Source organism: Lithobates pipiens, unplaced genomic scaffold (assembly GCF_037356315.1).
Source record: "Lithobates pipiens isolate NorthernLeopardFrog02 unplaced genomic scaffold, aLitPip1_a1.2 Scaffold_1, whole genome shotgun sequence".
In the NCBI taxonomy this organism is placed as follows: Eukaryota; Metazoa; Chordata; class Amphibia; order Anura; family Ranidae; genus Lithobates; species Lithobates pipiens.
The window spans coordinates 186132458-186158332 of NW_027507685.1; the positions used below are offsets into that span (position 1 = coordinate 186132458).

At 44.2% G+C, this 25875-nt stretch overlaps 1 protein-coding gene across 6 annotated transcripts in view; it reads right to left on the minus strand.

Annotated features, from left to right (window-relative positions):
• Positions 1 to 25875, minus strand: part of GAPVD1 (GTPase activating protein and VPS9 domains 1) — a 143618-nt gene that overhangs the window by 97184 nt on the left and 20559 nt on the right. For all 6 annotated transcript variants that reach the window (XM_077479007.1, XM_077479004.1, XM_077479006.1 and 3 more), the window contains exon 2: positions 2523 to 2737. In XM_077479007.1, the coding sequence (XP_077335133.1) occupies positions 2523 to 2707 (185 nt within the window). In that variant the 5' untranslated portion in view covers positions 2708 to 2737. The remainder of the gene's footprint in view (positions 1 to 2522; positions 2738 to 25875) is intronic.

A 25875-nucleotide genomic window follows, 5' to 3' on the forward strand; every position in this document is an offset into this window, starting at 1 on the left:
AGGGCCTCTGCCTTCTCCCGGTCTCTGGGTAACTTGGTTACTAGGAAGGTAGGTGGGGGAATGCCACTGCACTCCAACTTGTAACCGTTTTTATTATCTCTAATATAAACGGGCTTGAACAAAGCCAGAGTTTAGATGCTGCATGTCCCGCCCAGGCTTTCAGCCATACGGCCCTTCTTGCCGCATTAGCCAAAGCCGCAGACCTAACCGCTAGCTCTACTGACTCCGCAGAAGCATCGGCTAGGAACCCAACTCCCTTAAACAATAAGGGAAAGGCCTTTAACAGCTGTTGTCGGGACATACCTGCAGAAATGTGTGACTAACTGGGTTAACCAGCACTCAATTTCTAGCCACACAGGTGGCTGCAAGGGCAGGCTTGAATGCAATAGAGGAGGCACCCCAAGCCCTCTTCAACAGCACATCACCCCTTTTGTCCATTGGATCCTTAAGGGATCTTAGTTCAAAGGCCAGATCAGTCTTTTTTGAGACCTTTGCTAGCGGCGCATCCAACTTAGGAACCTTGTTCCAAGGCTGGGCCGCGTCTTTCTCGAAGGGAAATCTGCGTTTGAGACTGCTCGAAAAGAATGGTCTCCTCTCAGGGTGCTCCCACTCGAGCAAGATCACTTCCACTAGAGATTTGTGCACAGGAAAAACTCTGGATTTCTAAGCAGATCCCCCCCTGATACATGAGGTCATGCTTAGAAAGCTGTACCGACTCCTCTGATCTCTAGAGTGTTCTAGATCGCTTTTAACAAATCCCCCACATTGTCCAATGTCGATTTGTACCTGGACCCTCCAGAGTAATCTTCCTCAGAGTCAGACCCCGAGTCTACCTGGGAAGAGGCCAGCGACCTGGGCTCCCTCTTCCTAACTTCCCTATCCTCCTGACTGGGCTCAGACAGGGAGGGCAAACTTATCGTCCTGATAAAGGCACCAAGGGACCCTGCATCCTATCCATCATTCCTCTAAACGATTTGATGGTGGATGCAACCTCATCTTTAACTGACGAAAGGATCTTCTGACACTCAGTCATGGAGTCATCCTTAGATAAATTACTGACACATTCGGGGGAAATCGGCTTCTCCCAGTTGGGCCCAAGTTTTGTCCCACAAACAGCACACTTTCTCCTTGGAGGCTGTATCTGGGCTCTGCCCTGTGCTTTACCCTGAAAGCAAGACAGAAAACAAACCATGAAAGCCTGTTCCCAACCGTTGCCACCACTGTACTCGGAGAAGGAGCCCTTCACCTGTGGTTCCCCACCCAGGGAAAGGCCTTTGTCACAAGGACCTTATTCCCTCCCAGAGTAAGCCATGGTCTGCCCTCACCACGCTTACCTGGGAGGTGCTGGTGCCAGAAGAACCGGAGTCGACCACCTGAACTGCTGCAGTGCCCTCCATGGCTCCACAGTGTCTGTCACAGCCTCTGCTGGATCTACACAGGCTCCGGACGCCCACCAAGCCACACACCCTGCGCCTGGAAACTGGAACCTTCGTTTCCTGGCACCCTCTGATGAAGCGGTTCCGCCGGAAGTATTGTCACTTCTGTTCATTGGAACATGGAAGCCCCTCTTCAGATGCACGTATGTTCGCAACCATACCCGGAACGGACGTCTCGCATGCCTTGTGGATGCCGTTCATTCTTGGGCGCAGTACGTTTCTTTCCGATGAAGAACAACGGCCGGACTGTGCGGGGAAAAAAAAAAAAATGGAGGTAGGGAATCCGCCGCTCTTCAGAGGTCCAACTCTCCCCGAGCTTATAGGCAGCGGTGTACAAGCAGCCCTCTCTTCATTGCACTTAGACAGAGGGGCGCCTTGGGCAGAGAAGGTACTCCCCAGAGGCCTCCTCCCAGGACAATCCTGGAACATGGAGCACCCCAGGTTCCTCACATGCTTCCTTCCCATCCAGCAGGAAACACAAAAACTGAAGGGGCAGGCCTGGAGGACTGCCTTTTAACCATTTGGTATTAGTTTATTTTTTAAACTATTCCCCATCAAAACTATGTGTGCAGAGATAGTCCATTTTCCCCTTGTCTGGTCACCATTGGGGGTGGTCTCCAGGAAGAAGAAAGAAGGTATTAGTCTGCCTCGCTTTATAGCAGGCAAAGACAACTTGTTCAGGCATCATCCAGGATCAGCATCTAATTTCTGGACCAAGATGCTGGCTTGGAGATAAAGAAATGAAGTAAACTCGAGTATTTGTGCAGTTCATGGCTGTGTTCACGAATGTCTTGCATGGATCAGCCCCTGCTTTTGCCTCACACCTAGCGACTCACTACACACAATGCTATTGTCCGATCACTGGGGAGAGGAAAAGGGGGAAATACTTCCTATTGCCTGCAGCAGAATGATGACACGATGTAAAGCTAAGAAATGTCACTTGACTAAAACTCAAGGACTGCTTTTTAAAATGACAAAAAAGGAATGTACAGCATTTATGGAAAAGGAAACTGTAGGCATACAATTGTAAAATGTCAGATATTTATGCAGAACATTAAAGTTACTGAAATTTACTTGGTGTGTTACCTCGTTATAATAAGTCTATCTAAGTTGATCCTTTGCTGTTTTGAAATCCAAGACGTTCTGTAGAGCTTCTCTGCAGTTTTTAAAACATCAGCATTCAACCGCTGGATCAGCTGTTTTTCTGAGCTAACATACAGCTTCTCCTGCTTAAGGTGGCGGGCGAGGGTGTGGATTTCCGGCTTCACCATTTTGGGGCGTTCTAAGGACCAGCGGACCTGCTAAAAAAATAAAAATAAATAAAATAAAAAAATCAGCTAAAAATCTGAGATACTAGCAGATTAAATCCAAAATGCTATGGCCTCGCTCCTTCACAATTGGGTGTGCCCATGGCCCAAAACATTCTAGTCAGAAGTTCACTGCATGATATAGGTCACGACACACATTTAGACTTTACCCCAGCATAAATTTACACCACACCTCAATCCCCACAAATCCTACTTTAAATCCCTAGCGATGCACAAGATAAAACACAATTAAGCTATGCATCCCAGTTCACTAGGGCTCAACCCACGCTCCCTCTATCTGATGGGTCATCAGCATATCCAAAAATCGCAGAAATGGAAGAACTCATCTGCATCGCAAATGACCACCCCTCCAAATTCTCCTCCACATGGCATGCTAGATACAGTTTCCAACCACCGTCCTTCCATTGTCTATTAGAACTTTCGTAATAGTTTGACCAGACTGAAAAAAAAAACACCTATGCCGGGGCCTCCTGGTAAGTCCCCCCCCCCCTCCCTGCTCCTCCCCCCGTATTTAGCAGAGACACATTTTCCTCCTGGAATACCCCATCAGGGAGAATCACATTGGCCATAATGTTAATTTTTTCCTTCACGCTAGATTTCTAACTGGCTCTTAATAAGCACTATCCCTTTCTCCAGGACTAAGAACCTTGATGCCTCTTTTTCCTTTAATGCTCCCTTCTTCCTCACTCTGTAGTACCTCTTTTCAAGTTATATACCTACCTATAAATTTTCGGTCACCTTAGAATACACCGTACGTTGGCTGCTGGATTTTTTTTATTACTTATTTGTTCCATTATGTTCGTTATGACATCTACCTATAAGTATACATCAAAAGGCTTACGCTTAACACTGAATACCCCATGTTACCACTTTGCCTGAAGTCAAAGCTTTATACTAGGTGATTGATAAATGGTACGGAAACAATTGTAAATTTTATTTTTTCCCCAAAAACAAACTCCGTAGCAGCAAGTGCACAGTATGTCATCACTACACAGGACAGGCTTGATAAACTGTAAAACATACTTAAGTATCGGCGCAAATGTTATATTAAAGCAGTAGTAAGATCATTTACAAAAACAGCCGACGGGCAGGGTTTTTATAACAGAAGACACCCTAGTGGTCCCTTTTGTCATAAATGTTGACGTCTGTTAGTGATAAGGTCATCTCAGAAGCACATGTGCAGATCAGACCACATTTGCAGTCTGCACTGTGTGCCATGGTGATGCATCGTCCATGTAGGAGTGACGTCACAGCGTCTCGGGATCACATCCACGTGGGAAGACCTCACTGCCACAACCTTTGGCAGTGACATAGTAACACCTGATGGGAGAATACAATTGTTTATCGAAACAGTACAGATCGACCCAACACATTTTGGGGGACTGAACCCCCCCCCCCCCCTTCAGGGCTAACGTACAAACATAAGCAGTATACAATGAGTATTTTGTAAAAATCGTTGCATTATTGTGGACAAAAAGCACGCCTCCCTCCTTATTCAAGTATTGTTTCTGTTGATGAGACAGCGCTGTTGGCTTTCAGTAGCAGGCCCAAACCCCCAGAGGGGGGACAACACCACCATCGAAAAACTACCAAATAACTACTAGTAACCATTTAAAATCAGTCCAGTGTGGTCACCAACTCAAACTAGTCAAGATTAGAGGTCGACAGATATGGGTTTTTCTCTGGCCGATGCCGATATATAGAAATCGTGGTGGCCGATGGCCGATATATGATGCTGATTTTTTTTGAGCCAATATGTTAGGCCGATTTTTTTATTTATTTTTTCCTCCCCCCCCCCCCTCCCCCCTTCATCTCATAAAATCTAAGTTAGACATCTTTCACACTGGGGCGTTTTTCAGGCGATTTTGGGCTAAAAATAGCGCCTGTAAATTGCCTTCAAAACTGCACCCCTGCAGTCTGTGTGAAAGCCCGAGTGCTTTCACAATGAGGAGATGCGCTGGCAGGATGTTAAAAAAAAAAAAAAATCCTGCAAGCAGCATCTTTGGAGCGGTGTAAACCACTCCTCCACCACTCCTACCCATTGAAATGAATGGTCACCACTGCTGAAGAACATGCAACGCGATTTTGCAGCAGTGCTTCACTGCCCTGCTAGCAGCCGAATAGCGGGGCGAAAATGGTAAATCGCTGCTAAAACTTGCAGCGTTTTACCGTCAAAGCCTGCCCGATCCAGTGCGAAAGCAGCCTTAATAAGTGATGCAGAAAATTTCTTACACATTTATTAAACCAAACAAACCTCCAATCAGTTCACTTGTATGTATAATGTAGATTAGAATATATATATATATATATATATATATATATATATATATATATATATATATATATATATATATATATATATATATATATATATATATATATATATATATATTAAATACACAAAAAACAGGTACTCAAAACTTTTTTTTTCGTACAAAAAAGGGCTAACTTGCGTTTGAAAGACCTCTGCGCAAATACCGCGTCACATAAAATATTGCAACAACCGCTATTTTATTCCCTAGGGTCTCTGCTAAAAAAATATATATAATTTTTGGGGCTTCCGAGTGATTTTCTAGCAGAAAATACTGGATTTTTACTTGTAAGCAACAAGTGTCAGAAAAGATTTAGTCTTTAAATGGTTAAACTGAGAACTTCTACACAGGGAGTTCAGCCCATTGAAGAAGAAACATTGTATCACTTTGATCTTTTCTTGGCAGCCTGCCCAGAGAGGAGGAAAGTCCTTCAGGCAACTTACATTGACTTCTATTACAGAAGTCTTTTGCAAGTCGTGCTGAACATGTAATCGGCTTTTTTTAATCAGCACAATCGGCCGATGCTGATTAAAAAATGCCAAATATCGGCCCATATATCGGTCGACCTCTAGTCAAGATGTCAAAAGTGAAACTTTAACCAAAATAGTTTTGTAAAAAAAAAAAAAATTGGCAAAAAAAGATAGGATTTTTAATGCAGGAAAGACATAGTGGGGTTGATTCACTAAACCTGAAGAAAAAATCTGGTGCAGCTGTGCATAGAAACAAGTTTGAAGGTTTTTTTTTTTGTGTGGCAAAGCTTATTTGAACACGCTCAAGTTAGAAGTGAATTGGCTACCATGCAGAGCTGCACCAGATTTTGCATATTCCAGTTTTAGCAAATCAGCCCCACTATGTCTTTTCTGCATTAAAGTTCCTTACCCGCCTGTACACCTTGCACACTGAGCAGTGCAAGAGCAATGCCGGGATGAATGAACTCCTGCGCATGTGCAGGAGTGAGGTCATATCAGATGGGCCAATGAAAATGGCTGAACAGCGATACCTGAAAGCCGATAGAGTTGAAAATGACAGTGGCTGGCAAAGAGCCCCAAGACACTGCAGCACTGGAGTGTAGTATAGTTCTGCTTTAACCACCGTCAGGCCACCGCACGGCGATATAAGTCCTTACTCTGAACGGGGATATCGTTATGGCAGCAGCGGCGGTCCGCTTTCGATAAGTCTTTAACTTGTAAACACCACATCTCAAAAAGAGGCTCAGGGATTAAGTGGTTAAAATGGACAGCACAGCATTTCAAAGCACAGAAACTTCTCTGTATGGAAGAGGTCTATCAACTGCAGGACACTAGCAAAAAAATAGAATTTTTAAAACCACTTACCTGTAAAATCCTTTTCTTTGAATTACATCACAGGACACAGAGCCATAGTAGTTACTATGTGGGTTATAGGCCACCTTCAGGTGATGGACACTGTTACACTCCAAAACAAAAAGTCCACTCCTTATATAACCCCTTCCACCACTGGGAGTGCCTCGGTTTTTGTAGAAAAGTGAATACCAAAGAAGGGAGGGACCTCTGTCCCATGACATACTACAAAGAAAAGGATTTTACAGGTAAGCAGTTTTAAAAATCCTATTTTCTTATCGTACGGGACACAGAGCCATAGTAGTTACTATGTGGGAAGTCCCATAGCAATGCCAACTGAAGGGGGACACAACAAAAGTAGGGCATTAAGTGACTAGAAGACTTCTACTGCAGCCTGCAGTACACTGCGCCCAAAGGCGATATCCTCATGACCTTTTACATCTACTTAATAGAATCTGGTAAATGTATGGACTGAAGACCAAGTTGCGGCCTTGCAGGTCTGAGCCATGGAGGCTTGGTGATGTACTGCCCAGGAAGTACTAACAGCCCTGGTGGAGTGCGCTTTAAATATAAAAAGGTGGAATTTTACTTTTTAAACCATAAGCTTGAACAATCACTTGACAAATCCATTTAGAAATAGTAGATTTCAACGATGCCTGTCCTCTTTTAGGACCTTCTGGCAACACAAACAAAACATCTGTTTTACGAATTTGAGCGGTCGCCTTCAAATAGACTCACTGCTCACACCACATCAAGAGAACATAGTGACCTTTCTTCCGCAGAACGAGGTTCAGGAAAAAATGAAGGCAGAATAATACCCTGGTTTAAATGCAAACCTGACACTACCTCTGGTAGGAAATTAGGATGAGACCGTAATACAACCTTATCCCTATGAATAATCAAATATGGCTCTTTACAAGAAAGAGCAGCCAACTCTGAGACTCTTCCTGCAGAAGATATGGCAACCAAAAAAAATAAAATAGTATTTCCTTGTCAAGAGGACCAAAGGAATATCTCATATTGGCTCAAAAGGCTGTTTCTGTAATGCCTACAAAACAAAATTTACATCCCAAGGGTTCAGGGGTGACCTAACTGGAGGATTAATCCGCATCAACCCCTGAATAAAGCCACGAGTCAGAGTGTGAAGCAAGCGGTCGTTGAAAAAAACACTGATAAGGCTAACACCTGGCCTTTGATAGTACTCAAAGCCAGCTTCATTTCTAATCCCATCTGCAGAAATTCAAGGATCCTACCTATGACATTTGCTGGGGTGCCAACCCCTGGATTCACACCAGCAGACATACGCCTTCCAGATTCTACAGTATAACTCTGGAGGCCGGCTTCCTAGCATTAACCAAAGTAGAAATGACTGAAGCGGACAGCCGGCGGTTCTTTCAGAATGTGGGTATCAATAGCCAAATTATCGTTTGTAAGGTAGGATGGAATACTGGACCTTGCGAGAGAAGGTCTGGCCATGGCCGTAGGGTCCACAGGGGTCCCCTAAAGCCATCTTTACGGTCTCTGCAAACCAAGATCTGAGCCCCTAGAATCAACTCCTTCCCTTCCTGCTTGATCCTGCAAAGAAGGTGCGGAAGTAGCAGAACAGGAGGGAACGCATAGATCAGTGAAAACTGATCAGTGAAAACTTGAACCTGGATGCAAACAGCTCCATGTCCGGAATTCCCCATCTTCAGGTTAAATACGTTTTTATTGTTTGTTTTCAGAACATATATAAACAGAAAAGAGGAAAAGCAAAAAAGAAAACTGATACAAGACCAGGCGCCCAACAACGGGCTATCTGGGTGAACATTTACAAGTCATTAAATAAGTAGTACATTCTATGTCTTTTATGCGTATATAACGAGTGAAAGTCATTGAGGTAGGATTATAAAACATTGTACAAGCATTGGTAGTACTGTGTTCTCGCGTGGCCCGGGCACCCCATTGGCAGCCTGCTGTGCCCAGAAGCCAGGGAAATCAATATATGCAAAACTCAAGAACTTTATCCGTACAAAAGTGCTGGTATATATCAGGTCCCAGGACCAATTTAAATGCTATATAAATTAGGACTAGGGTATGGCTAGATATAGCCAAGGGGGAATAGGTTGGAGGAAAATTAAAGTAAGAAAGATATTAGTAGTAAGATAATTTGAGGAGAAGGAAAAAAGGAGCCGAGGGAAGGGGGAGAGTGAAGGCAGGGAAGGGAGGCGGCAGGCCTCTGACCAACTAGGTGTTAACAGATCATGGTACAAGGACCCCATTTTAGGGGGTGGGTTGTCTGAGTAAGGGGTAGTCACTGTTCTGGGCTCCAGATGACGTCCGTGTGACGAAACGCGTAGGGCGTGGCCAGACAGCGTACACCTCGAGCTCAGACGGAGATTACAGAGCGGGAATTTTAAAGTTACCGCACTTTTAAACAGCCTGTTTGTAAGTAGTTTTAATCTATTTGCTGCAATAAAAACAAAGTTTTAAAACGGTATCACACTATGGATGTGCCTCTTCTCTACCTTATATAAACGTGGCACACTGCACTCACGGAGGAACGAGGGATCCCTAACTTTTACAGCTGAAGGAAGCCAGAGAGCGGCACAATAGCTAATATTGTGAAAGTTGATCCACCCCGGATGGGGTCCTTTTTCCGGTGAGAGCATAATAATATAACACACTAATAGCCACCGAATGTGAAGAACACAGCTGGAAACCATCACCCCCCTCCTTTTTTCACTTGCGGAACATTCCGTCACTTACTAGAGACTTGTTTCACCACGTTTAATGTTCACAATTCACCTGCATTTTTTGCACATCTTTTGCACATTTTTTACACATTTTTATTTTTATATTTTTATATTTCTATTAACTTTTTTCGTATTATATCTTTTTATTGCATTTAAATTTTTATTGCATTTAGTTTTTATGGTATTTTTATGTTCATTATATAGCATCACAATTGGACTAAATATTAGATTGTGCCATCACTGTGATATTTCATTTTTCACTTTTTATTTTATTTTATCTTTGCATTTTATTTTTGCATATTAGTATAACACTCACGGTTATTTCACCAGTTACCACATCTAGTCCTATTTTCAGCTTTACTTTTTTTTTTTCAAGGCACATATGAATTTATTTGCACTTGCACCTTACTAATAACCATATACTGTTATGATATAGAGATAAGCATTTCTTAATAGGGTCACAAGGTTTTGTGATATCGTGACCTTTATTTTGTGTTTATTTTGTGATTTTGTGGTTTTTGGGTTTTATTAACCAGCACGCTGAGAAATATATACAATACGTGTTTCTGTACTAAATCAACCAGCACGCTGAGAATTATATGTGCCCCCACTTATGTGATGCTCACCAACACAACATAGCACATTTATGTCCACACTTTATTTGCCAGCATACTGAGAGTCCTCACATACCGGTATAGCGCCATATCTATTTTCTCTCTTTGTTTAGTCACTGTTAAGAGTCTAGGTTTTAGTTTCTCTGAGGCAGAGTAATTCCTCCAAATACTCCAGATAAAGGACAATTTGGCATATTTATCTGGGGATTTGGCTTGCATCTGCTCCATAAGCATGATACTGTTTATCTTGTTCACCCATTCTATAAGGGATGGGGGTTGGATGTTTTCCATTGTCTAGGAATTCGCTGCCTACCTGCACTAAGGAAAAATTTCAGGAGGCCGTGTTTTGGGGATTTGACAGTACCAGGTAGTATGGAAAGGAGGGCAATGGAAGGGGAGAGAGGGGTTTGTCATATATTTCAGAGTAGATTTGGAAGATCCGAGTCCAGAATGGTCAGATTTTGTCACAATCCCACCAGATGTGCTTGTATGTAACCTTTTCAGAGCTACACCTCAACCAGATGTTGGTGACCGAGGGATACATGATCCTGAGATTGGTTGGCACTCTAGATAGCAGCTTGTAGTTTTTCTCTTGAGTGTAGCTTGAGATAGACAATTTGTGGGTAAATAGACTTTACTCCATTCTACCGCTGATATGTCGCTCCCCAGCTCCTCTGACCAAGTTTTTGTGTAGTTCGGTAGGGTAGTGAGTGTATGGTCTAGAATCATTTTATAAATCAGTGACAGGGTGTGTCTGGGGGTTTCTGTAAAAGTGCATATATGTTCAAAGCGCGCAAGAGGTCTGTGGATCTGTTTGGAATTATGACGTTTCTTGCAATAAGAGGTCAGGTGAAAGCGGGTGAGCCATGTTGTGTTGGAGGTTGCAGTGGATCGGTCTGTTACAAAAGGTGCCCGAAGTACTGTGGACAAATTGTTGTGCTGTGGGCCAGGAAGTTCTATTATAGTTGTCCAGAGTTTGTGTCAAGCTACCTTCTGGGTTGTCAAAAAGAGGGGTAAAGGGGCCTGGGTCAGTGGATAGTGCATAGTTCTCCCTTTTGCAGTACAAATTGTGAGAGCATCTTTAGTAAGGGGAGATAATGTTGGGAGATTTGTGGGTTCACTCGTGTCCCCAAAGCAGTGCACAGAGGTCGATCGGGGAGAGATCTTGTTCTACCAAGGTGGAGGCTTTAGCTAAAGGACGGGGGAACCATTCTAGAGACCAGCGTTGACGTATGATGGAGTTCAAAATCTGGAAGGCCTATCTCTCCTTTAGAGGAATGGGAACATAGGAGCTTATGTTTCAGTCTTGGGCGATTGCCCTTCCAGACGAATCTGATGGCCATAGGAGCAAAGCATATGTAAGAAAGAGGATGGGAGGGCTATTGGCAAGGCCTGAAATATAAAGGTTTGAGGAGCATATCCATTTTTAATGCGTTCATACATCCGAACCATGACATTGGTCTTTCCATTCTAGTTTCCGCGAGACGCCCAAGTTTTGTAAATAATGGGCTAAAGTTAAGTGCGTATATATCTGCAATATGCATTGGGATGGCTTACCAAAGTATGAGATGGACTTTGCTATTGGAAGGAGAAATTGGTTTGAAGGGAGGAGAGGGCGGGTTGTGGTAGGGAGAGATTCAGTGCTTCTGTTTTGGAGATGTTTAACTTATAGTTGCCAAGACGTCCAAACCTGTATCTCTGAAAGTATGGACGGGATGCTAATATGGGGTTGGGTCACGCAGAGAAGGAGATCATCCGCATAGAGAGAAAGTTTATACTAAGAGGAAGGGGTATGTATGCCTGGGTATGTTTGGGATGGCTCTCATGGCTTTGGCTAAGTGTTCAATTACCAAAGCAAACAGGAGTGGGGAGAGGGGACAGCCTTTGCCTGGTACCGTTGGAAATCAAACTTTTCTGATTGTGTTCCGTTCACTAGGACCGTAGCCGAAGATTTGGAGTAAAGGGACATGATGCGTGAGAGCATGATTGGGCCTAGGCCTATCTGGGAAAGGGTGGCTTGGAGGAAAGGCCAACTGACCCCATCAAAGGCCTTCTCTGCATCGCAGGAGAGAAAGCAAGTCGGGATGTGGTTATTTTGTGCATAGGCCATCAGGTGCATCGTTCTGGTAGTATTGTCCCTGGCTTCACGGCCAGGGACAAAGCCCACTTGGTCCTTGTGTATTATCTCGGGCAATAGTGGTGAAAGGCGATTATCTAAGGTTTTGGCAAAAAATTTCAAGTCAATGTTTAAGAGGGATATTGGTCTATAGTTAGAGCATAAAGGAGGGATCTTTACCAGGTTTTGGAATAACTACTATAACTGCTCAGAAAGAAAAACAAGCAGCACAATCATTCGGTGGTGGCTGCATTAGTTTTCTCACCCCCCCCCCCCCCCCCGTTTTTACCTGGTGATCTGGCCAGTAACAGCTCATGTATTAGAGTGCCCCCACTGTGCATGGATGAGCCCAATGGGCACAGCAGCCAGCAGCACTGTCAGGTGAAACAAATCTTTCTACATAAGATGTATCTGTTTTTCTGCAGGCTTCTCTACTCAACATTCAAAGTGCTAAATTTATAAGCTTATCTAAGATTTTAGAAAAAAGGGGGAGGACAGATTAAGTTAAACCCTGCAGAGCTCATCCAGTAGAGCTTTGAGAACTGATTGGAGGAAAAAAAAAAAAAAAAAAACACACCTTCCACATAGCACACAGGAACAGAGCCATGACTGTCAAAAAGCTGGAAGTCCCTCCCATGTCACCTTTTTTCTCTTGGTGTCAGCAGCGCTTGTCAGAAGTGACTCAGGCCGATAGAGGAACAAACCAACAGGCAGAAAAGACACGCCATGCCGGTTCACACAGGGGCAGCTTCAAATTCTTAAGCCGCCCCATACAGCGCAACTTCAGCGCGGCTTGCAAGACAATTTCTGCATAGAAGTCAATGTAAGCCACTCCAAAGTAGTACAGGAACCCTTTTCCAAGTCAGAGCGACTTGAGACGCTCCTATTAGAATGGTTCCACTGCAATGCATGGAGCACGACTTGTCAGGCGGCTAAGTCACCTGACAGGTCAGCCCTGTGTGAACTGGCACTTAAAAGGTGCCGCCCTCACAGTGGTGTAGTGGTTAGCACTCTCACCTAGCAGTTAAAAGGGCCGCAGGATCGAAACCCAACCACAACACTACCTGCCTGGAGTTTGCATGTTCTCCCTGTGCCTGCGTGGGTTTCCTCCGGGGGGTACTCCAGTTTCCTCCCACACGCCAAAGACATGCAGGTAGGTTAATTGGCTTCTGTCCATAATTGGCCCTAGTATATGAATGGGGACCTTGGATTGTGGGCTCCTTGAGGGTAGGGACCGATGTGAGTGTGCAATGTACAGGGATAGGAACAATTGTAGCCACTCACTCAGGTTGAACTGAATGGACTGGTGCCTTTAGTCTTACTATGCAACTTTTTTTTTTTTTAAACATGTTATACTTACCTGCTCTGTGCGAGGGTTTTGAACAGAGCAGCCCCGATCCTCCATTTCTGGGGTCCCCCGGTCGCATTCCTGGTGCCTCCTCTTCATCGAGCACCCCCAGAGAGAGTCACATTCCAAGGGGGAACCCGTGCGGACGCACTCCCGAGTCCTGCTGCTGCGTCCATTGACACAGTGGGACTCAACCCTGTGTCACTGGATTTGATTGAGAGCAGCAGGAGCCAATGGTTCCTGCTAATATCAATCTATCCCATGAGGACCCGAGACAGCAGCTTGAGCTGCTGTGCTTGTCCCCGTTGCTGGAACTCTCGGGTTCAGGTAAGAAAAAGGAGGGCTCTGGGGAACAGCTGCAGCACAGGAGGTTTTTTCACCCTAACACGCAGAATGCATCAATGCGAAAAACCTAGAGAGACTTTACAACTCTTTTTATGCTCTTAACGGACATAAGTACACACTATAGAGGGATATGCTTTGTTCATGTCTGAGATTTACAACCACTGTAAATATACTAACAAATTGAATCTAAACTCCAGCTAATACTTTACAAGTAGTTACAGCAAACCGTTTTTCCCCTTTTGGGATAAAAGTTTTACAAACGAATAAAAGCTAATCATTGTAAACACCTCTGCCAGTGTTGAATGGTTTGTTTCTTCCCTGTAACTGATACATCCACAAGAGATTGTTCCTTTGAAAACCAATAAACCTACTGGTCAGATCACCAGATGACAAAAGATAGAAAGCCTAGAGAAAAAATAAAAAATGTAGCCATCTAAAATGTTTGCTTCTGGGTTTAATACTGCTTTACAATAAGTAATTTGTCTTATGACCCTATAACAGGGATATGCAATTAGCGGACCTCCAGCTGTTGCAAAACTACAAGTCCCATCATGCTCTGCCTCTGGGTGTCATGCTTGTGGCTGTCAGAGTCTTGCTATGCCTCATGGGACTTGTAGTTCTGCAACAGCTGGAGGTCCGCTAATTGAATATCCCTGCCCTATAATAACCATTCTAATGAACGATATTCTGAAGGCCTGTTATATAAGCTTACATAAGAGTCAAGGATAACATTAAAACCAAACTAAGTCACTCAATTTTTTTTAAAACCAATTCATGCTTGTTCAATAATCTGTCTACAATCATAAAAAAACAGCTAAAATGTCTACAAACAGAACTGCACACTACAAAAAAATAAACATGTTTTTACTGTAAAACAAAACTTGTAACGTGTGGCTTTCTCCTACCAGAAGAAGAAATCTTCCTACGAGATCATCTCTGCGGAGCTGCCAATGCCTTCTTGTAGGAACTCACAAAGAATACTTTGTGCGCGGCTCAAAAACTATTTGTGCTCATTTTCTGCAAATTCCAAAAATAGGGGCGGGCCAAGACTAAATGGCCACTAAACCTATAAACACAAATCTCTTCCGCAAGGAACTGACATCTTGTGAGGTTTTCAGATGTACAAGATATAAAAACGGAGCACGTCTGTGGTTTATTTATTAAACCAGACGTGTCTATGAAGTCATAAATCAGACCAAAGCAGTTACAAAACACCAAGCTGTGCCTGCACATACTTTTTACTTCCCTAAGACTTAAAGCTCAGTGCACCAAGTACCAAAATAAAATCAAAGCTATTGCACAGCTCTACGTTTCTCAGTTTGGGTTCGTTTACACCAGGGATATGCAATTAGCGGACCTCCAGCTGTTGCAAAACTACAAGTCCCATCATGCCTCTGGGTGTCATGCTTGTGGCTGTCAGAGTCTTGCTATGCCTCATGGGAGTTGTAGTTCTGCAATAGCTGGGAGGTCCACTAATTGCATATCCCTGGTTTACACCAACGGTTGGGGGTGGTAGATGTTGAGCTGAATTTCCATCCTCAAAGTGGTTGTATACTCGATTTTTTAACTTTTACCTACAGGAAAGCCTATAATAAGGCTTACCTGTAGGTAAAAAAATATATCTCCTAAACCTGTACGGTTTAGGAGATATTCCCCTCGGTATGCGCCGCTGACTGCAGCGGCGCATGCGCACAAGGGGATTCTCGGCCTGAAAATCCGGCAGTGGCCGGCCGGCATGAAATCTCCCGCGCGCATGCGCGGGAGTGACGATATCGCGGCTCCGGCCACTCACAGCGCCGGAGCCGCGATACCCGGAAGAAACGCAGAGGGAGCATGTCAGCTTCCTCGGCGTGCATCGGGCGAGATGTCAGGGCCTCGTTCTAAGGTAAGTATTTCATAATGAGCTAGTATGCGGTGCATACTAACTCATTATGCCTTTTGCTTTGCAGGTTTAAAAAAATAAAATAAAAAAATGTGCGGGTTTACTACCGCTTTAAGCTGAATGCGGCTGTGGTGTAACGGTGCAACATTTACAGGGTTAAAATCAGGCAGTGAGGAGGCGACAGCGTTTGACAGCCACAATGTAAAATTTTCCCATTTTTTAAAAATCCTGCAATACATTGAAATTTTCAACCCCTTAAAAAGGGGTTGTAAACCTTTGTTTTTTAACCTTAGTGCATCCTATACATTAAGTTTAAAAAACACCAGGCAGTCACTGCTGAGAGAGCATTAAGTAGAGCTGCACGACTCTGGATAAAATGAGACTCATGGTTTGTTTGCTTATGTGTATTTGTTCCCAAAAAATTGTGTTTGAAAGACCGCTGCACAAATACAGTGTGGCATAAAATACTGCAACGATCATTTTTTTAGGGTATATATATTTATGTTTGGGGGTTATAAGTTTTCTAGCAAAAAAATACTGAATTTTGACTTGTAAACAAGTGCCAGAAAAAATGTTTAGTCTTTAAGTGGTTAAAGTGGTTCTGCACCTAAAATAAAAATATTAAAAGCCAGCAGCTACTAATATTGCAGACTTAATAAAATCACTTACCTGTCCCAGGGTCCAGCGATGTCGGCGGCAGATGACGAGCTATCGCTCATCTCGCTGCTGCCCCAGCCGCCATCCTCTGTCAGGGAATCGGGAAGTGAAGCATTACAGCTTAACTGCCCGGTTCCCTACTGTGCATGCGCAACTGCGCGTCTCTTATGGTCCCCCGCTGTGTCTCTGGGAACTGTGTTTCCCAGAACACAATGGGGGGGCGGGGCGTCTGCGGCGGTCTGCCCGGAAGTGGGTGCAGATTACCTGGATTGTCCAGGTAACTGCACCCCCTCCCCCATGAAAGGTGCCGATTGTGGCACCGGAGGGGGGGAGGGATCAGATTAGCCGAACTTCCCCTTTAGGGTGAAGAACCGCTTTAAACTGACTTAATTTACAGGCCGAAGTTCATAACTTTGATCTAAAAGAACTGTTACTTTGTAGCTCTTTTCCATCTCTCAGCACTGAGTAAAGAGTGCAGGGGGGGGGGGGGCGGCATAGTGGTTTTCATATCCTGACTGGACGTCATATGACGTGATCAGGATATTAAGCAGCTGCGCGCCCCCGCGGCGATCATTGTTGTGGGGTGTCAGTCTGACACCCTGCAACTACGATCTCGGTAAAGAGTCCGACGGAGACTCTTTACCACGTGATCAGCCGTGTCCAATCACGGCTGATCAGTGTAAATAGGAAGAGCCAGTGATCGGCATTTCCTCACTCGCGTCTGTCAGACGCGAGTAGATAGGCTGCTCCTCTGACAAGGGAGGGTCTGTGCTTATCGATTATCAGCACAGCCCCCCCCCCCCCCCCCCGAGGATGCCCACACTGGACCACCAGGGACACCTAGAACCAGGTATGCCCCCCTAGACAACCAGGGATGCCAGCCAGTGCCCATAATGAATGCCAATCAGTGCCCACAATACTTGAGGTCGACTGATATATCGGCCGATATTTGCCGTTTTTTAATTAATCGGCATCGGCCGATTGAGCTGATAAAAAGGTACACACACACACACACACACACACACACACAACTAAAAAAACAGTAGTTAGCCCATTTTTTTTTGCCCAAAAGTTTTGATTACCCGTTTTTGATGGTATAATGCTGCTAGTTTTAGCAGTGCTTTACCATCATTTTAGCGGTGCTATTCAGCTGCTAGTGGGGCGCATATAACCCAGCTAGAGGCCGAGGAAGAGGTTAAATGCACCCGTGAAGCACCGCTGCCAAATCGCATTGCATGCGCTTCGGCAGTGGTGCCCATTAATATCAATGGGCAGGAGTGGTATACACCACACGTGCTGCTTGCAGGATTTTATTTTTTTTTTTAACATCCTGCCAGCGCATCGCCTCAGTGTGAAAGCACTATGTCTTTCACACAGACTGCAGGGGAGCAGTTTTGCAGGCACTTTACAGACGCTATTTTTAGCACAAAAGCGCCTTAAAAAAACACCCCAGTGGGAAAGGTGTCTGTTAGGTTTTATGAGATGAAGGGGGATAAAAAAAAAAAAAAAAAAAAAAAATAAAGAAAAAAAATTCGGCATCATATAATCGGCCATCAGCAGCCATGATTTCTAAATATTGGCATCGGCCAGAGAAAAACCCATATCGGTCGACCTCTACACAATTCTTTAAATTACAATGCCGCCTATCCGTGCCACCTATCCATGACAATCCGTGCCACCTATCAGTGTCTGTCGCATATCAGTGCCACCTATTAGTGCCACTTCATTGGTACCACTTCATCGGTGGCCATCAGTGCCCGTCACTGCAGCCCCATCAGTACCCATCAGTGAAGGAGAAAATTTACAAAGTTTTGTAACAAAAAAAAAAAAAAAAAAACATGGTTTTTCTTCAAGATTTTCGGTCTTTTATTTGTTTAGCAGAAAAAAATCCCAGAGGCGATCAAATACCACCAGAAGAAAGCTCTATTTGTGGGAACAAAATGATAAAAATTTAGTTTGGGTACAATGTAGCATGACCGCGCAATTGTCATTCAAAGTGTGACAGCGCTGAAAGCTCAAAATTGGTCTGGGCAGGAAGGTGAAAAAGTGTCCAGTATTGAAGTGGTTAAGATATACTAATAATTTTGTTTATTCAGCATGAAATGGAGCTTAGTTATGTTGCATGCGGCTGTATATTCTGCAATATTTACAATTTTGGTAAACCTCAATGAATCCAAGCTCTGCAATCTGAGACCTCATGCACTGTATTAATGCATTCACACAATGTCACAGCAACCATGAGATAAAACAAAATTCAGGAATATTCATTTATCCCATTGTTTTGCAAATCTATGTAAAACTACAAACTGTATGATTGAATTGTTTTTTTTACTTGAACACACATACATACATACATATATATCTATCTCTGCAAGAATAAGTCCTTTTAAGGAGCACCTGTCATTTCAGATCCATCATAGCAGCGCCTCTTAGCGGGCATCCACTCACCTACTGCCGCCATCCATGTCCCTCACCTTGTTGTGTCACTGCTGCATCACCAGCTGTCCCATTAAAATGAATGAGACTGTCGGGGGGAAAACAGCAGGTCAGATCCGCTGCGGGACAGATGACAGTTGCCCTTTAATAATTACAACTTTAAATTGAGTTGTTTTAAACCAAGCCTCTTTACTAGCGATTTAAATCAAATCCACCCTGGATACACACCATAACATCTGTGCATCAATTCGGTTTACGTAATGCACACTTGTTTTTCAAGGTAGATGTCCCAGAGTTGCCATTCCCATCCTCACTTTCACAAATGAGTTACCAATTATTGGTAAAAAAAAAAAAAAAGTATATTACATATTACACATATACACATACACACTTATTTTCACTCAATTAGTAATAAGTCATTGGCCAGAAAGAACTGACAGAAATGTCAGGAAATGTTCCTCCCCACCAAATAATAATAAACAAGGATAAAAGATAACTGCTTTTGAACTTTCACCAAAAAAAAACCCCAGTTGAGAAAAGCTGCCATACTTTCATCCTGAAATGTTTTTCAGCTTCCTACTTTAAAGTGGTATGAGGAAACTCTGTCAGATTTCAGGTCATTACACAGAACTGGAAAAAAAAAATTCTATTTGTAGACCTTAGGAGGGGAATAATCAAACTAAACTAAAAAATATATATATATTTTTTTTAATATTTTCCTTCAGTTTTTTTTTTTATCACTTAAACTGCTGAGTAGACAGTATTTCTGTAACATTCCAGCTTACATCCCCAGTGACTCATCAACATAAAGCAGAATGATGAGGCTGACCATATCAAAAATGTAAAAAAGACAGACAGATGAAATGTGCCATGTCATCATACAAGTCTGCCCTCTTATAATATATAGATCACAGTGCTGCGCTGTCAGCAGCTTCCACATGCTTTAAAACCGACTTACAATATGAAATTCACACAGAGGGACAAGTCACCTACTAGAGTGCCACTAAATGTGCCATGTGGTTTATGTGAAATAGGTTTTAGTAACATTTAAGATATGATACTTAAACTGGTTCTAAAGACAAAAAGGCTTTTTTTTTTTTGTACCTCAAGACCCCTTTCACATCAGGGCGTTTTGCAGGCGCTATCGCGTTAGAAATAAAGCCTGCAATCCGCCCTAAAGAAGCTGCACTATTGTATGTAGTGTGAAAGCCCAGAGGGTTTTCACACTGGAGCGGTACGCTGGCAGGACGTCAGAAAAAAGTCCTGCCAGCAGCTTCTTTGGAGCGATGAAGGAGCGGTGTGTTTACCACTCCTCCACCGCTGCTCCCCATTGAAATCAATGGGGCAGCGCTGTAATACCGCCGGCAAAAGGCTTCTATTGCGGCGTATTACCGGCGGTTTTAACCCTTTCTCGGCCGATAGCGGGGGGTAAAAGCGTCCCGCTAGTGGCCGAAATGTGCCGCAAATCCGGCGGTAAAACACCGCTAAAAATAGTGGCGTTTTACCGCCGACGCAATGGGCGGTGTGGTGTGAAAGGGGTCTCAGGGTTTGTAAAGGCTTCATTTTTTCTCTCTTTACTTAAAAGCAGAGGTTCACACAAAAATGTAACCTTTGCTTTTCGGCACGCTCCCGACCTACGGCTGGGCACTTAAAAAGCAATGTACAGGTATGTTCTTGCGCCCAGCCGTGCCATTCTGCCAACGAACATCGGCGTGAGGCATTCCTTAAGCGGTTAAGATACACTCACAAGAACAGGCTTGTATGGAGCATTACACCCATTAAATCACGATGTTGCAGATATTGTAATCTTTTCACACTGTCACGCAGTGTAGCCAGTGGCTTCGGCTGTAGATCGATACTCACTCCCTAAACCGCCAAGCTACCGGGCTCACGGTGAGGCTGGTGCACATTCACCTGACAGGCCGGCTCCATGCACAGCACTGCATAAGAGATAGACAGCCGATTGGGTGGTAGTATAATGGTTTGCTATGGGGGCATACACATGGGAGCAGCCAAGAGCATCAGCAGGGTACTCCAGAAGAGGCGGTTAGGGACTACTCTGTCCAATTCAATAGGTAATTATAATAGGTTTTTATTTTGTTTATTTTTTTTTTATTAAAATAAGACGAAGCTTTACAATTTTAAAATGAAGTTCAGGTATAGTAACTTTTACATGGTTACACTGGTCTTGGATCAAAGTATATATGTAAGTGCCATACCTGTCAGATCCCGCTATTAGCTAGAAACCACTTTCGTACGCACTGCTATTAGACCCCCTTCACACTGTGTGGAAGCCCAGAGTGCACTGGGGCGATGCACTTGCAGGATGGGGGGGGGGGGGGGGAATTAAAAGCTCCCCGCTAGCACCTGGAAAGCGCAGCTTAAACAGCGCTAAAAAACAAGCAGCTCTATATTGCTAATGTGGCCCCGGCTACAGTGTGAAAGTATCTATTACAGGATTCTCCACTAGCTTCTAGGTCCCCTGCTGAGAAACGGACTTGCTACTTACTGGAAAAAGGATGTTGCACAGCATGAGCGCCATTCAGAAAACACTTTCCATTTTCTCAATAAGTGCAGTGTTCTCCCATTGGATGAGGTGGAACAGCAGAATACATTCATTGAAAAGCTGTAGAGTGTCCTCATTGGGTGAGGTGGAATGGGGTGGGGCATTAATTGATGAAATGCAAAGTGCTTGCTAAACAGTGTCTGTGCCGAGTAATCAGTGCTTAGTAAGCAGCAGGGCAGACACTTAGGCTGGATTCACAGCTATGCATTTTTAGTGCATTTTGCAGATTTGCTCTACAGAACATGTTCCATAGGAAACCATGTTAAATGGACCGTAGGGCAAATATGCAAAATGCAAAAAGCACCAAAACTGCATAGGTGTGAATCCAGCCTTTGCACGGAACATTAAAGCTAGTGGAGAGCACTGTAATAGCAGTGACTACTACAGCGATTTCCAGCTAACAGAGGGTTCCCACACATACATGCTTATACTGCATCCAAGCTAGACCAATGTAACTATGTAAAAAAAATAATAATAAAATGGTCATACCTTGAAAATCTTTTAAATATGATCGTAGCAGGAAAGAATGGGCATGCCCCCCCCCCCCCCAACTTTTTGACCCCCATCAGAACCAGCATTACTTTTTTCAGTAATCTTTGCTTACTACGTGAATCAATGAGCCTTGGCCACCCATGACCCTTTTGCCAGTTTTCCTTCCCATCTACTTTTGGTAGGTCCTGACCACTGCCCTACCATAAAAACTGCAGTTTGAGTTTTTCTGACCAAGTCACCTAGCCATTACAATTTGGCAAAAGGTTCAAATCCTTAAGCCCCACACACAGGAACGTCTGGTGGCATCAGCCAGTTCAATAGAATTCAGCAGACATTTGGCCCATATGTACTGGAGCCAGGCCAAAAGGTCAGCTGATCGGCTAATGATGAGTACTCTCAATGGCTAAGAGTGTGCTGAGCGGAGTGTACTGGGGGGGGGATCCCAATAGAACAGCAGGGGAGATCGCTGTACTAATATCAGATTGTTAGTACAGTGGCTGAGCTGTCAGCTTTCTTTCATTCAGCCCGCTGGGTTGAAGGCAAAAAAAAAACCCCACACACCACTTGCAGTGTGTACTAGGCTTTACACTTGCCTATTTTTTTTCTGCTTTTAACGTCAAAGTTATTTGCTACCTAATATATCTCCACTCCCTTTCAGGTGCCATTGTAACAAGATAATGTTATATTCACTTTACCTGTCAGTGGTCATAAAGTTATGGCTGATTGGTGTATGCAGAAGGAAATCACGGCTATCAAATTGGAAAGGAGAAAAAAAAAAAAAATAACACACACACACGTACGTTAGTTAAGAAAAAAAGCTGTCCCAGTCACATTGGTTTCTGTATGAACTGCTCACTGATGGCTCCCTGCAGATGGAACACCCAAGAACAGAACTTCCTCTATCGGTTTCTAAGCTACCAAATGAATGTACAAAATACACCGCACACAGTACACATTAGCAGAATATTCTCAACAGCAGAAACAAAAATTAGTAGAAAAAAAATAAAGAAAAAAAAGAAGATTGCAGGAGTCCCAGCAAAGCTAGCAGAGATGCAGACTGCTCCAGAACATGTTTAAACTGGTTGACTAATTGACATTAGACGTCATTCTATGGAGAAATATATAATGGAGGCAAAAGAAGAAGACACTGAAGGTTTTATACCTCCCACTCTGCAGGGAACACTCACTGTTTCAGGTATTGCCAACGTTCCCACACATAACGATTCCCTTCAAGTCAGAAGAGAGGATACGACAAGGGCTTCACTGCAACTGAACGAACACAAAATTTACCATTTCCAGAAGTGAAAACCTCAGCCTTGCGCATGCCCACCTATAAATGTTTGGTGTCTGAAACAAACAAGATCAGGTTCTTCCTTCACCTCAAGCCTGAAGTAGGGGAAGGAATGCCTTATGGACATGAGTCAGGGTGAGGGCCCGATCAAACAGCTCCGCTCTACTACCTACAAATGGCTTCTGGCAGGTGCCTCTGTCACCTGTACCCTTAGACCAGTGATTCTCAACCAGGGCTCCTCAGGAGGTTGTTAGGGGTTCCTTCAGCATTGGGCCATGTCTGCCTGTCGGATAAGTTCCCACTGACACCATTGATCTTTTTAGCTATCTGTAAGGAGGCAATTCTTCCCAATGACCACAAGTGTAAGGACCATTCTTCCCACCGACCATCACACTAATGTATCATGACTTGTAGATTTCTCATCTTTAGCAGGGCTTCCCCAAGACTGGAGAACTATTTCAAGGGCTCCTCTGTGTTAAAAAGGTTGAGAAAGGCCGCTTTAGATCAATGGGAACACAATCTGGGGATCACACCAAGCCTGGAAGCATGCACAAAACTACTATGCGTTTTAGATTCTCAAATATTTAACAAGTACTAAGAATCAGGGTATAAGAAACCATTGGCGTCACATCCTGGCCCTCTTGCACACCATTTACCTTTCAGGGTCAGAGCTATGCTGGAGATGCAAACAGTGCAAAGGCAACTTATTACACATTCTGGTCATGTCCCTCTTTGGATAATTTCTGGACAGGTATTCAAGAAATAACTCAGAACTTCACCAATTGCTCACTCCCTAAAAAGCCTTAAATTTTGCCTTCTACATCGCAACTCAATTCCAATTTAAAAATCATTGCTTAATCACTTGTCAACGTGGCACGGGCTTGCTTACTGGCACTGTGGAAGTCGGCCCAAGCTCCAACAATATGACAATAGCTCAGAAGAGTTGAGGATATCCGGGAGATGGAAAGTCTCCTAAGCTCCATCAAGAACACTCACACCAAATTCAGAAAATGTGGCTTTCATTGGAGTGAGATTACATGTACAGCTGACTTTAAACAACTACTGGTTGAGTAACTCTGTTGCTCTTTGGAACAGGCTGAAAATAAAAAGGAGGGCAGACCCCAAACTATATTCATGCTTAAGTTGTTAGCGTTTGAGTGCCCCATGTTCACTCTGTATTGCACAAGTCATAGCCAAGCTTGACCCACGTTTGGTCCTTGTATCTCATGAAGGGGTCATCTGCGTATCCTGTGTTATAATGTTCTCCGTATATTTTAATTTCATTATGTATGGGATCAGCCCTCACTGCCAAAGCTATGACATGTTATACTAGTATATCTGTAATCCTTTTTTGTTTTATATTACCGTATATACTCGAGTATAGGCCGACCCGAATATAAGCCGAGGCCCCCAATTTACCCCCAAAAAACTGGAAAACTTATTGACTCGTGTATAAGCCGAGGGTGAGACATGGCTGTCCATCCCTGTGTGTCCGTCCATCCCTGTGTGTGTGTCCGTCCATCCATCCATCCCTGTGTGTGTGTCCATCCATCCATCCATCCATCCCTGTGTGTGTATCCATCCATCCATCCATCCCTGTGTGTGTGTGTGTGTATCCATCCATCCATCCCTGTGTGTGTGTGTATCCATCCATCCGTGTGTGTGTGTGTGTGTGTGTGCCCATCCATCCATCCCTGTGTGTGTGTCCGTGCAGCCTTGTGTGTGTGTCCAGCCTACCTGTGTCCCGAGCCTCCTCCGTCCCGTGCCTCCTCCGTCCCGTGCCTCCTCCGTCCCGTGCCTCCTCCGTCCCGTGCCGTGCCGATGGATCGCCGCTCCAGGATCGCCGCTCTTCTCGGCGGCCATTCTACAATTCAAAAGCCGCGCCTCCGCCTCCGCCTGTGATAGGCGGAACACTCAATTTCCCAGCAGCCTGTGTTCCGCCTATCATGGACATCCTCTCATCCTCGTCCGTAGTACGAGGATGAGCGGATGTCCGTGATAGGCGGAACACTGACTGCTGGGAAATTCAGTGTTCCGCCTATCACAGGCGGAGGCGGAGAAGGAGGCGCGGCTTTTGAATTTTAATGTCCGCCGTCTGTCTGCTCGATACGCTGATCGAGCAGTCAGACAGCGGTGACTCGAGTATAAGCCGAGGGGGCACTTTCAGCCTCAAAAAAGAGGCTGAAAATCTCGGCTTATACTCGAGTATATACGGTACTCTATTTTTTGGCTGTATTGTATTTAAAATTATAAAGACTATAAAAAATTAAAAAATAAATGTATATATACATAAGTATGGGAAGACTGCTGCATACAATATACTGCACCATGGATTGCCTAAAGATCAGTGATCGCTAGGCAATTTTTTTTAAACGATAGCTGCCTGGTTGTCACTGACTCCAGAACCGCATACTCAGGGGTGTTGGAAACTTTAGACTTGCAAGTGTAGTCAGATAAAGGAAAACTTCAAAACAAACTCAAACTTTGGCAAGGTGACTCCCACACAGCAAGGCTTCCCTCGATTGGCACCCTACAGTAGCATAACTCATAATTGTGACAGTGCCAGGCCCTGCCACTATGGAAATATAGGAATGGCAAGGTTCATATTAATGCAAAGTGTGTTTATTGTGAGCATTTTCAGTTTTCTCTGGGCTCGTAATCCCAGATTGGAGCCTGGAGCTTGAAGGCTTTAAAGTGTCTTGGGTGGAACAAAGCCTTCAATCCTGTGTCCAGGTCTTGCTCGAGACTCGCAGGGCATGAGTGCACAGGTGTGCAAACTGCATTATGAGCCAGGCCTGACCATAACTCAAGGCTCCCATTCGGGAGGGGACTGGAGGGTGTCCAAGGCCTCTCACATGGGACGGATCAGTGATGATCCGCCCTGTGGATATCCTCTTGCTCAGGGGGATCGCTCCGTCAATCCCCGCTGAGCAGGAAGATGAAAGGTCCGTCTCTGCAAACTGCGCAGGGATGGACCTGTCAGAGTGCCGCTCTCCCC